Source organism: Myotis yumanensis, unplaced genomic scaffold (genome assembly GCF_028538775.1).
Source record: "Myotis yumanensis isolate MYYU_CA2020_CCGP unplaced genomic scaffold, mMyoYum1.0.hap1 SCAF_6, whole genome shotgun sequence".
NCBI lineage: Eukaryota > Metazoa > Chordata > Mammalia > Chiroptera > Vespertilionidae > Myotis > Myotis yumanensis.
In genome coordinates this window covers 24,129,354-24,143,362 of record NW_027223757.1, presented here as the reverse complement: position 1 = coordinate 24,143,362, position 14,009 = coordinate 24,129,354, and the positions used below count along the sequence as shown (strand labels likewise).

Here is a 14,009-nt window from a genome sequence, read left to right as displayed (position 1 = left end):
GGCCCAGTAGTAGGTGCTAGGTTTCAGTGTGACCAAGACAGGCAGGTCCCTACCTCCCAGGGGCACACACATTGCATGACAGGCCAGGTTGCACAGCTGGAATTCAAGTCACCAGCTGCTAATTCTGTTCCCTCCATGACCCCACGTGGTTTTCATGATTGTACATATGGGTAGTTGTAGGTAGCTCTTCATTCAAGTCTTCCTCTTTCCTCATCTGTAATATCAATATGAAAAGAAAGGGCCAGAGATACCTTAGTTTCTTTTTCTGTTTATTTGTCAAGATCAGAGTAAAGATCAAATGAAATTATTTATGTGAAAAAACATTCTCTGTCAGTTCTGGGGGTTTTCAAATGTAAAATATTTGTATTGTGGAATTAGGTTTTATTTCAGTAGAAACTATCCTAGTTTCTCTGGTCATGATTGCTTTATAGTGGGGTTTTCATGCTCTGTTAAAGATGCCCTAATTGTATTTGTTTGGAGAGTAGCACTAGTGGTTACATATTTATACCATTGCATTTTTAGCAGGTTTCTTCGAGAATGTTGTACTAGATAGACTGTACGTAGGCATAGCACCCAGTGAGCCATCAGAATGAGGATACCAGGATGTAAATTGCACCAGCTCAGGATTATTTGAGGGCTAATGCTATAGTGTGTGCATGGCCTGGCTCCCTATTGTTAATTGTTCACCTTTCCCCTCCCTGCTGTTCCTTTATCAATTCTTTCAGTATTCTTTATACCTCAATCCTAGAATGAACAAAAGGCAAGAAGGAAGGTTAAACTTGTCATTGTTTTATCTTTATTTATTAATACTCATTAAAAATTGGTTTGGCCGAAACCGGTTTGGCTCAGTGGATAGAGCGTCGGCCTGTGGACTCAAGGGTCCCAGGTTCGATTCCGGTCAAGGGCATGTGCCTGGGTTGCCGGCACGTCCCCAGTGGGAGATGTGCAGGAGGCAGTTGATTGGTGTTTCTCTCTCATCGATGTTTCTGGCTCTCTGTCTCTCTCCCTTCCTCTCTGTAAGTATTCAATGGAATATATTTTGAAAAAAAAAAAAATTGGTTTGAGTTAATACCACTAAAGAGAGGCCTAGATTATCTGGCTAACTAGTATTTCTCCTCTCTTGGTCCCACATCTGGTTGAGGACTGAGTGGTGTTACCAATGCTCCAAAGAGAATTCTAGGGTGGGCGGCAGGCAGGCGAATTTACAGACCCATCCGAAGTCTTCTCCGAAGCTGCCTATTACCAGCTTTGCAAATGTTGGGCAGCTTTTAAAGTTAGCAATCACTTCTTTACTTCAGTATTCAGACTCTTTGTACCTCTGACAGTGTTATTGAATTTGTGCCAGGCTGTTGAAATAACACTTCTTTAGAATTATCTCAGTTATTCTCTCACATCAAACTAAAACCAACAACTGCCACAAATTTCCCTGCAACGCTGACCTCTGTGAAGGTTTACCAGATGTTCAGTAACCCTGTCCCCAGTTTTAGAGTCAGTTGTCAATATTGCTGGCTTACGCTGGACTCTGCCAGTCAGGTAATGTTCATGAAATCCCTAACATTCTAAGTGTGACTAGAACCAAACTGAGTTTTAAAACATATTTTTTATCACTGAAGGTATTTCACGGTCCTTTGTTACAAATCCTTCAGTAAAGATGTTCAGCGACAGTCTAATCAAGTCAGCTTACTGCAATCGTCATCAATTGCTTTGCTTTCAGTATTACATACCTTTTGTCCAGAGTCAATTCAGTGCAAGCAAAAGGAACAACACTGGTTTTCACACTTACAATGTGCCGGAAACCATTCTGAGTACTTTGCATGTGTTAATACATTTACTTCTCACAGTAGCCTATGAGGTAGGCACTATCCGTGAGGAAACTGAGGCACAGAGAGTTTGTCACTTGCCCAACGTCACACAGCTGATAACTAGCAGAGCCAGTACCTATATCAGGCATTCTAGCTCCTGGGGTGTGGGTTTGACAGTAGGGTGCTAATAACCCTTTGTTCCATCTTCTTTGCCACGTTCAGCAGTCTCTGCACTTCCCGGTATGATGAACTCTCCAGGAAATGGAGACCCAGCAGCCAGCCCACATATGGTTACCTCACACCAATCAAAAGTGACTGTGGAAAGGTGAGTCAAGCAATTGGGGCCTTTTTTACTGATATGCATTAGGATAGACATTACTGTTTTTAACCCCCACCCAGCCCCACCAGAATTTCCTGGGCCTGATGGGATTTCAGAGTTTTAACATTAGGATTTATTTTTATCTAGGTTCATTAATTTTTGGTTGAGTTAGTAATTCTGTGAGAAAGGGAAAATATTTAAAAAATATTTTTTTGCATCTTTAAATATGATAGTGAGGGTTTTGTGTGACTATTAAAGAAAATTACTTTTTCTTTTCTCTGTTTATATTTAACATGATCTAGACCATATGCACACCCTTTAATGGTATATAACAACTGTATTTTTACTATAATATTTAATGAGGCAGTGTTTGTTCCATAGTAAAATTAATTTCTATACCAGTAATTCTTATGCTATGTTAGTAGTAGTGGGGTTTATTGAAGATTCAAACAGTTGCTAACAGTCAAGAAAGGAGCATGTGTTGAAGGATTGCCTTTCTCTTTCCTTGCATTTATATTGACAACATCGTAAGAGCACACTCAAAAATGAAAAATGAGAGCAGTCATAGCTGTAGCTAATAACATAATCATGGAGAACTTGAGAAATAGCTGTAATAATGTTCAAATGTTCAGCTATGACTTATTTTCATTTTCAGAATTTAATTATTTAATGAGTTTTCCAGTTTCTAATGCCAGAATCTCTGCTACCATCAGAAAATTGACAGTCCTCAAGTTAATTTTTTAAAATCTAAAAATGCACACTACACATTTTATGGCATGAGTGGCAGCAATGAAAAGATGTCATCCGAAGATGTCCACAAATCGTATCTATTAACATCTTTTTGTGACAGTGAAATATTTGTTATTTTGCCCACTATAACACCAAAGATAATGATTTTTCTGAGAGAGATCTTAATGATAAGTTTTCAATTATGTTGAGTAAATTTATTGTCATAATTACCTAACATGGAGGTTAAATGGTATTTTATTCTTTTAGTTACAGATCGTTCTTCAAATAAAATATTTGTTCCCAACTGTTGTAATTTATGTTCATTGATTTCAGAGATTCTTAGAAAGGAATAAACAGCATCACAGAGTGAACACCATCATTATGATAAAGAATAGGCTCATTTAAGCCACTGTGTAACCTAAGTTAGTTGATACATTAACTGACTCTCTTCAAAGGTAAAATCACCAAGTTATTAATCATTATATAAGAACCTGAAACATAAATTTACTATGTAAAATGATCCTATCTAATAAAGAGGGAATATGCTAATTGACTTCCCCACCCTCAAAGATGGCAGCGCCCACAGCCACAAGATGGCAGCGCCCAGTCCCCTTAGCCCAGCCAGGCTGTTCCACGCGCCTGCCTCCAGAGTCCCCCCAGTCCCCTCAGCTCCCCAGCCACCCAGGGCTGGCCGAGGCTTGCGCTGCCGGCAGTGGCAGCAGCAGAGGTGTGATGGGGCATTGCCTTCCCCTGATCGCCAGGTCACCTCCCGTCCCTGAGGGCTCCCGGACTGTGAGAGGGAGCAGGCCAGGCTGAGGGAACCCCCCTCCAGTGCATGAATTTTCATGCACTGGGCCTCTAGTATAGATAATAAAATTCTTTTCTTTTATTTTATTATTTTTTTTTAAATATATTTTATTGATTTTTTACAGAGAGGAAGGGAGAGAGATAGAGAGTTAGAAACATCGATGAGAGAAAAACATCGATCAGCTGCCTCCTGCACATCTCCTACTGGGGATGTGCCCGCAACCCAGGTACATGCCCTTGACCGGAATCGAACCTGGGACCTTTCAGTCCGCAGGCCGACGCTCTATCCACTGAGCCAAACTGGTTTCGGCAAAAAAAATTCTTTTCTTTTAGCCTCCTCCACACACAATTTATAATTTAAGCATACAGCACTGTGGACTTACTGGTGTCATGCATCTTTACCCAAGTAATAAATTGTCCTTTGTCATGCATGTAAGATGATCAAACAACCAAGAGAAATACAAGCGTATACTTTTTCTATTCTTTCACTTAACAATACAGGCAGATCCAGATTAGTATCCAAATATAAACATTAGGATATAATACAAGAATCACCTTAACAAATTTAATCCTTTGGTTCCAGTGTGTCTCCCCTTTAAAGGAAAATGAAACCATCCATGAGTTACTTTATTCTTACAAATATAAATTTAGGCTTAAAATTTCGATAGCTATTATTTATCTGGAAAGCCAGAACAACAAATCACAAATTGAAGTTAAAAATAACACTGCTTAGCCCTGGCCAGTGTGGTTCAGTTGGTTGGAGCATTGTCCCATGCACTGAAATGTTGCTGGTTCAATTCCTGGTCAGGACACATGTCTAGGTTGTGGGTTCGATCCCCAGTGGGGGAGCATGGGAGAGGCAACCGATAGATGTTTCTCTCATACATCGATCTTTCTCCCTCTTTTCTTTTCTCCCTTCTCCTCTCTACAAAAAGTAAAACATTTTCTAGGGTGAGGATTAAAAATAAAATAACACTGCTTAGACCAAGAACATTCAAATTCAACAAGTCATTTATTGTGAAGAATGCTATTTTTCTGGAATTAAGTCAACCTTATACATGTGGTACTGATCAAGCCCTTTTGCTTTAAGGATGCTTATGCTACCGAGAGTTGCTGATGATTCATTTCACCCATTGCGTTTCTCTATTGAATCTGCTCTAAAACCTCAGATCTCCTCAGATAGCGTGCCATGGTGGCACTTGACTTTTTACCTGGCACTAACACAATGTTCATTTACCCAGTGAACCTAGTTCATTTGTCCTTAGCCCTTGTCACATAAGCTGATACCACCTCTTATCAGTATACTCTGAGTACAAATGCAAAATGGAGCACTATGCGCTGACACTCAGCTTTGTGACAGTCAGCCCTATTTATCATCATACTATTCTTCTATTGATTTAAAAAATTGTCAGTAAAAGCATAAATTTGTAAAAATTCATAGAGACTTGGACGTCACTTAGAAAAACACCACCCATTACTGAATGACCCTGGCCTATAGGGAATTCTTACTGTGCTCGCTAAGTTTATTCTCCATTGCTTGGGACACAAACTTTGTGATAGGTAGCCTAAGAAACTCTGCTTCCCTTCATTATTTTTAAATTTATCTTCCTTAAATTTATCCATATCAATCTTGAAAAATCTATATGTTCACTTTGCATCACCTCTTGTATTAACAAATCATCAAAAGGAGTGTACAAACACGTGCTTATTTATGCTTCTAAGGTGCGGTGTCTAAAAGACACACAGTACGCTGACTGGGTGTAGCTGCACTGTGACACTGTAGAAAAATGCTCTTGTGTTGTATCTGGTATCCCATCTTTCTATGCCTCACATTTGATGCTTTCACCATCAAAACAAGGACTCAGTGTCACCAGGAAACAGTGATTCCAAGATCTGTTACTTCCATTGTGACTGACAGCTCACTATCTTTTAAGGATGGTTCATCGTAGAGTTCTTTAAACTCACTGCTTTTACCTTGCCTGTGTTGAATGATTTTCCCTCCTATCCTCAAGGGGTTATTCTTATGACTAGCATTTCCCAGAATAAACTTTATTTGCATACTTACATTTTTCATCCTGCACACCTTCTAGATTATTATTAAACCAGTCTTAGCACCGATCCTCGGGCTTCTCTTCCATCTAGAGAAGGACCTGCTTATACCTCCCTCTAACACCCTTCCCTAAGGCAGTTTCCTATTCATGAGTACACATTCGCTCTGTTTCAGTGGGGACCCTCATTTTTAAACAGTTTTGCATCTGAAAACCCGTTAAACACTTTAAAATTACAAGTAAGTCACATCTATTATGTTCTTTTTTTATTCCCAATTTCAAGGTGACCTTGAAATCACTCATCAAAGTCATAGTTTTTCACTTCAGTGCATTATGTTTAATGAAGCATTCCATGATCCTGATAACGATTCAACATATGCATTAAATACCCTACTGTTCACCCAATGTAGAGTTGTAGATGCCTCCAGCTTGTCTGCCATGAATTAAATCACAAATTGGAGATTCTCAGGGCCCCTTCCAAACACCTTGATGTGGTCAGTTCTCTGGGAAATCCACCATGACAAATGCTATCAGCATTGTGGTCCGGTTTGTTTTCACTAGAAAATTCCACTCCTTAGAATGAATACCTTTGGTTCAGACTGGGAGAAGTTTTGCTTTTCCTAATGTCTCCTGTATCTAATACATTGATTTGCTTTCTCTCCAAGAAAAAATAAACGAATGCTGTAAACTAGGTTACACTCGCCATACCCACCCCCAGAGATGTGGTAATGTCCTCCTAAGGTTGCGCTTGTAGCTGGGAGGAGCAGCAGTTCCTGGAGCAGAGAAACTCCCTGAGCCTTACTCCTGACCTTGAGGGTCCTGAGTCACATGGCTAGCCTCTCTGGTTTCTTTGGCTCTTAGCTTTTGATGTGCAATCCTTTTAAAGCCTGAAGACCACTATCCTTGCCTGACAGGCTCCCCACTAATAATAGGTAGAATTGAAGAAGATTGGTGTTATCAAAATTCTGGCCAGCTTTCAAAGAAATATGTAAACCTGAGCAAGGATGATTCTTCTCCAGAAGCCCTTTTTGGTTCTTGAGGGAATTTTGTAGGGGGAAGTGCCCACTGAGGGAGGAGAGTGTTTTTTTGTGAATAGGAAACTTGCTTTAGAACTGGAAACAAAGGATAAGTGTGTAAACACAAGGGCGAGGCAGGAAATTTCTTCAAATTTCTCATATCATTCTGATAGATTCTTCCACGCCCAGCTGAGAATCTCTATTCTAGAAGCCAAAAACTCATGGCTGTAACAGACTACTGTCTTACCGTCCTAATACCCCAGAAGACATTTTATGCTGTTCTTAGCCCTAGGGGGCTATCTCTTCAACCGAATGTTTCTTCTCTCAAGTAAGGGATTTGTAGTCATTTTGGTGTTTGACCTAATGGTTTTCCTCCAAATCTTAGGAGTTTATCTTTGTATTTAGGGTTTTGGTTTTTTTGTGGGGTTTTTGCCTAATTAAAAAGTAATATAGCCCTGACCGGTTTGGCTCAGTGGATAGAGCGTCAGCCTTTGGACTGAAAGGTCCCAGGTTCGATTCCGGTCAAGGGCATGTACCTTGGTTGCGGGCACATCCCCAGTGGGAGGTGTGCAGGAGGCAGGTGATCAATGTTTCTAACTCACTATCCCTCTCCCTTCCTCTCTGTAAAAAATCAATAAAATATACTTTTTTAAAAAAGTAACATACCCAAGCCCCTATCATTCAAACAGAAAGAGATTTATCACTTTTTAAATTATTTGTTATAACATGATAATAAACATTAAGAAAAAATAAGGCCCTAGCTACAATAAGTGGTATGAACTCTCAGATTGCTGCCATGGTCCCAGCCCTCTTTTCTGGATTTCGGACTGAACAAGCGAAGTACACAGGCTTCAAAAGTCTTGCATTCAGCTCCAACCTCCAGAGTGGACAAAGAAGGGGAATTCAAAAGCTGGTGCTCTTATTCTGAGAGTACACACAGATTCATAACCCCAGTGATTTCCATTTCAGTGTCACAGTTTCTGCAGGTCAGTGTCCTCTGAACATTTAATAATTGCTTACCTAAAGCATAGGGTGCAATTATTCCTCTAATTGCGGACAAGTAAGCATGGGTGGGGTGGCCAGGTAGCAGTGGGAGGGGGAAATAAAATCAGCTGTTGACACAAGTCTGGGGTTGGCGTTGCCATTGCAGCTTGTTAGCACATGCCGCCTACAAGGGCAAGGCAGTTGAGATGGCCAAGGAATGAGGGCTTTGCAGATGCATTTCTCTGCTTTATCTTGTGCCAAAACTTCTTAAAATTTCTTTGGGATGAGAATCAGTACTGTTTCCCTGGTTACAGAAAGCCCGTTGGTACTGGGAAAAAGTAGGAGGATGGGTGTGACAGCCCAAGCACTTGGAAGGGCAGGTGTTAAGCATGTGTGCGAGTGTGTGCATGCATGTGCGTGCTCATGCAGACTACTATGATGCCAAACCTCCTCTCCCCTCCTTGGTGAAATGCCAGAAAAGCACCATCATGCTCTGAGTCTGTGTAACATTTTTATGTTTTTCTTTCATAGCTCTTTTATAAATAATTTTTCCAAGTACCTTGTAGTGCCTTGTGACATACTTAGGACAGGCACCTTAATTGTTTTTCTAGAAGAAAAGGTTTGATACTTAAAAATGCACCAAAATACAGGGTGGGACAAAGGTAGGTTTGTGAGTATGCAAAACAAAGTTTATTCTTGTGTTATTATTTATTAATTATTGTATTCTTTTTCATATGAACAATTGTAAACCTACTTTTGCCCCATCCTGTATGCAAATCAGAAATGCTTTAGAATGTGTTCCACAAAATCAGTTCTTCTCATTGATTAAGGAAAGCAAATATTTCCCTAATCGGCAGGGGGGGGGGGGGCGGGGGCGGGGCGGCAAAGACTCCTTAAAAACAGCAATGGAAAGACTGGATGTACATTAGCTTTGTTTTATCATTTGGGAAGGAGATGGAAAAAGACGAATTGACTTGCTAAAGTTAAAGCATTTGGCATTGCTGACACTAGAGACTGATTTTCTGGTCTCTGGCCTGTCTCTTCCCATAGACCTCTTTCTATAACTAAATATCTCACTTATCAGTATGTATGAGAAGTTAAAACCTTTACAATTTTTGTTTATATTTTTAAGTTTTTCATTTTCCATTTGGAAATTCGAAGTCTAGAATATTGTCTGTTAGATATGGTCACTTTTGACACATGAGTTGAGCACTGAGCAAATACAAAGCTTGAAAATATATGTCTATTGCTGCAGTCAGATAAAGTGAACAATGAAATTAACCTAGCATCCATTTACTGCACGGGCATGGTTTAACTGCATTGTAAAGCTTAACAATGAGCATATAATATAAAGAACTGCCCATTTGTTTATGGAGTTGGAATAGCCAGGAAGAGCTAGAATTTGAATAGTCAGGGAGTGTAAAGAATGCATAATGAGCCCTCGGGTTTGGCTCAATGGATATAGCGATGCCTGCGGACTGAAGGGTCCAGGGTTCAATTCTGGTCAAGGGCACATTCCTGGGTTGCAGACCTGATTCTCAGTAGGGGGCATGCAGGAGGCAGCCAATCAATGATTCTCTCTCATCATCAATGTTTCTATCTCTCCCTCTCCCTTCCTCTCTGAAATCAGTAAAATTATATATTTTTTAAAAAGAATGCATAATGAGAAACGCACAGGACCAGAGATCAAGAGATCATGCATACAGTCTGGACTGTCTATCTGTGGTTGTGTGACTTTGTGCAGATCATCCCGCTGACCCCCAAACTCTAATCCTCTTGTCTTTGAAGTGAAGATCCTCATAAGGGCTATTCTTTATCAGACAAAGTAATGTGGAAATGCAAGCATTGATTTGTTCCACTTATTGATTCATTCATTGGTTGATTCAGAACAGATTTTTTAAAAATAAGAATTTAATATACAAATATGTAAGAATTCACCATTTTTGTTAGTAATGATGCAGTCAGTCTAACATTTTGATTGTAAAATTATAAAATTATTTGTTATAAAACAATATCTGGTTGTCCTAAAAATGTGTTTTTGTTTTAACATGAGTTCAATTTAATTTTGATTTTTTTTAATTTCCCAGTGCTCCCAATTTGGAAAAACAGCCAAATGAAAATGGAGTCTCTCTTGAGAATGAAAATTTTGAAGAAATCATAAACTTACCTATTGGATCTAAGCCATCCAGATTAGATGTCGCCAACAGTGAGAACCCAGGGATTCCTTTGAATCCAATTTTGGCCTTTGAGGATGAAGGGACGCTTGGGTCCCTGCCTCAGGTGGATGGTGTTCAAACACAACAGACTGCAGGTAAGCTTGCCTCGGATTCCCTTCAGTAATCGTCAAATCTGTGTGACAGCCAAGAGGGCATGGACCTTCTTCAGTGTGATTGTGGCACGCTTTGTCCTTTAATGGACCAAATAAGCCACATGGACAAGATTGTGCGGGGATCATAGAAATTGAATTTTGAGTTGCATTGGGCAATTTCTAGGGCCCCTTCTAGTCTCCCATTCAGTGTGGAAATTCAGTGTGCAACACCCTTTGCTCAGCAAGGTTCAGATAAAGGCAAACACTTAATGCCTGACGGTAACTTGAGGACCATTGGGCTAGTTCTGTCCACTAGAGAAACTAGTTGGTTTTAATTCCATCTTTCTCAGATTTTCAGATATTTGAAGATTGCCATCATGTTCTCCCATCATTTTTCTCTTGTTTGGGTTAAGCAACCTGGATCATACACTATTGTCCTTTTTACACGTAAGAAGATAGTTACGATTTAAGTAATGGGACCATATTCTGAACTGGGAGCACAAGAATCTTCCATTCCTTGTTAAGTGACTGTAGCTGAAGTTAAAACTGCCAGTGACTCTCTTATACTCTGTCTCTGGGACTCACATTTGATCTGAAGTCTTTGTACAAGAACAATAGCTTTACAGGGCCCAGAGAAATAAGGAGTACCTCAAAAGTGACCAACTTAGTGGTCATAGCAACTCAACAGCATGGCCCCATAAATCTTAAAGACAAGTAGGATAAATCCAGCTCCATCTTTTATCAAATCTCTTCGAATTCTATCAACTTCTCTTCCCGGCAGATCACTTTCATCTATTGACCAGCATCTCTTTATTATACTACTAGAGGCCCAATGCATGAAATTCGTGCAAAGGGCTTGGCCCTTGCAGCCCCTCACAGCCCCAGCTTCAATCAGAAGGTCATCCGGAAGGACATCCGGAAGGTCATTCAGCTATTAGGTCTAATTAGCATATTAGCTCTTTATTATATAGGATTATGAACTGAGCTGACCATATTCAGCATGTTTAGATGGAGTCACTAAGGAATTATATGTCGTCAAATTGTTTTTCTTTTACATTCCATCGGTGAACTTATAACAAATTTTTCACTTTAAATTGTTGAAAAAGCCAATGTTGAACCAAGTCTTTTTTGCTTCTCTGTTGTACTGACCTTGGGAGTATAACTTCACTTTAGTGATCCACTTTTCTAGACTGTAAAAGGGAACTGTAAGGTCCATCCCAGGTTTGACTTTCTGATTGTTAAGCCTCTGGGAACCGTCTGGTTACTTGCATGTTGGTGGAAACACTGCTGGTGCAACTTCATAGAGAAGGCCGGAACATCTAAGATGACTTTCTGCTTCACTGTCCAGGCCTGAAATCCCCTTTTGATTTATCTGTCATTCGTTCTCACTGTGCCCACCCTTCCAGACCTTCTCTAGGAAAGTAATCCAATGTCTGTGATCTTAAGTGATGTAAGGTCTTTTGGGGTCATGACTATTTATTGACAGACATTGATTTAATCTCCAACATATCTTTGTAGATGGAAGCATCAGGTACCAAGGATAGAAAGACATTTGTAAATCCTTAACCTCAAAGAAAGCCTAATTTGACGTAAAGGACATGTGTTTTCCTATTAGCGGTAGAATTCACTTAAATATGTGATTGTGGATCCTGATGAAATTGCCTATTCTTAAAGCATGGTAAAGTTTTAGAAATGTAAGATATAATTACTAGAGTATTCTTTAAATGAGATTTTAAATAAGTATATTAACCTGTTCTTTTTTCTGTCTCCTAATATAGAAGTTATATGAGCATTTCTTCTGAAGAACCAAAGCTGAAATTTAATAAGAATTTCTACAATTAAAGAAATTCCTTCCATGCTGTAAAGGAGCATCCCCCATCCTCCAGTGTTCTAAAGATTTCTGACCATCATTTTGCAAAGACTTTATTAAAACCAGCTAAAGACAACAAACTGGATAACTTTTCTAATAATTTTCGCCAATAGAAAAAAAAAGAAATGCTCCTTGTTCTTCCGTACTTTAAAATGGCTTTTTCCAGTGAGCTCCTTTTAGCAAATCAAGTTGTTGTTTTTTTAATTCTGTGTAAAAGAAATGGGCTGACTTGGCATGACTTTTCACACAGATATTTTGATGTTTAAAAGCTAGCAGGTAAAATTGGCACAAAAAATTTACCTTTTACAATACAATACTTGAAAAACAAGTACCTCTTTGCTCTACAAGTAGAGGGAGTAGGTGAGGTGTTTAAATTAAGCCTGTTTGTTTAAATAATATTGCAAAGAGCTCTATCTGTAGAGACAAATTATAGGCAGATTACCAGGTTCTTGTAAATGCAACTTGTACATGGACATTCTGCAAACCCAGCAGTCACATTCTTGCATCTCTTTTTCCAAAGGCATACTAAACATTTTTTAAATGTGAAGGGGGAAAAAAAACACATTATTTTTTCAGAGCAAGAAAATAATTTACTGTCCTCTTAAATAATGTATTTATAAAGTTTTTCCAGAAAAACTAATCAAATAAATTAGAGTAATCTGACAACAGTGCAGATTTGATTTATTAGATTCATTCCTTATGTTACCATGAAAGAATGTTACTGATGATTCAGGGTTATTTCCAAAGTCTGTGTATTGCTGCTGTCCCCAGTGATAGTGGGACTTGTCTTTGCCTTACCTGATGACAAATTATGTTGGGGGGGGGGGGGGGGGAATAAAGACTTTCTATTTCTTTAAATAAAAAAAGAATTTGGTTTTGCTCGTTTAAGAGCAATGAAAAAATGATGGGATGTTGACTGTGTTTGGCACACAGGACACTGCAGGACACCGTTATGAATGTCCTGCGTGGCATCCATCAGCTTTCACTTTTCATTCTTCACTTTTGCTGCTGAGCTTAGCTGTACAAACTTGCACTTTCACTTACTAATATAAATTCCATTTTATTTTACCATTTGAGAGGCTACGAATAACTAAATATTGAAGGAAAGTGAACACATGTTTTTATGTGGAGTGTATAAAAAAGTAAACTTCTACCACTGTAGTGTATTGGTTTTTATTCAAAGAGAGGTTGGTTAATCTAGATTGAATGAGAGACTATTCATATATTGGACTATTTCCTTAAAATCCAAGCATATCGTCTTTAGTAATACAGTAGCTGTAATTTGTTAAACGTTAATTTGGGGGTTTTCCCTATACCCAATTGTCCATGTACACATAATCACATTAAAAAGATCTGTTCAACAAAGTGGTTTTATTTGTTTAAATCGACCCAGCATGAAACGAAATGTGTTTGACATAGTTTTGCTTTTAGGTTTCTCATATAATTTTACTCAGGTTGATTCTTGAGTTTTCAAATTGCCCTTCATTTGTCCTCAATGACATTTTCTCAGCTTCTTATGAACAGGTGTATAGAATAGATTTATTTACAATTAGAGCAATAGTTCTATTTTGGTTCTTTTTTAAAATTTATATTTTTAAATCATTAGCAAACTGAAAGCTTTCTAAGTAATCAAGTTTTAATTAGAAGTGGTATAAAATTGCTAACTCTGTCTTAAGAATGACACTGCCAAAGGATGACCTTGACCTGAATGGCTGAATTGCTTTCTGTCCAGCTCTTGAAGGTCAGCTAAGAGTTCTCACAGAGGTCTGTGGTAGGCACTACATTAAGCTAGTGCTCAAGGATCAAATATGGCCTTCTCTATGGAATAGGCTGGATGGACTTTTAGTTCCCCTCCACCTCATTGCAGACTATAGGCCAATTTAATAACCGATCACAGATTCATTTGATAGATTAATTGCCAGATTGTACTGTATGGTAAGGCTATATGTCCCTTGCATAACCTGGTTATGCAATAAAAGCAAAACAGTTCTTTCACTTGAACAAATATTAGCAAGCAAGGCCACAAAGCTTGGTGAAGATTCTCTGCTTGTAATCACACAGTCACCTTGACTGAAGGCTTTACAGTGAAGCAGAAGCAGTGATATTCTGAAGGCCGGATTAAGACA

At 38.9% G+C, this 14,009-nt stretch overlaps 1 protein-coding gene across 8 annotated transcripts in view; it reads left to right on the top strand.

Moving 5' to 3' along the window:
* The window catches only part of MAP7 (microtubule associated protein 7), a 138,335-nt gene extending 125,087 nt beyond the window's left edge, over positions 1 to 13,248 (top strand). For 7 of the 8 annotated variants that reach the window (XM_070417756.1, XM_070417760.1, XM_070417758.1 and 4 more), the window contains 3 exons: positions 2,025 to 2,127; positions 9,793 to 10,016; positions 11,792 to 13,248. In XM_070417756.1, coding sequence (XP_070273857.1) covers positions 2,025 to 2,127; positions 9,793 to 10,016; positions 11,792 to 11,802 — 338 coding nt within the window. In that variant the 3' untranslated portion in view covers positions 11,803 to 13,248. The remainder of the gene's footprint in view (positions 1 to 2,024; positions 2,128 to 9,792; positions 10,017 to 11,791) is intronic. The other variant, XM_070417754.1, reaches the window with a different exon arrangement.
* The last annotated feature ends 761 nt before the right edge of the window (positions 13,249 to 14,009 follow it).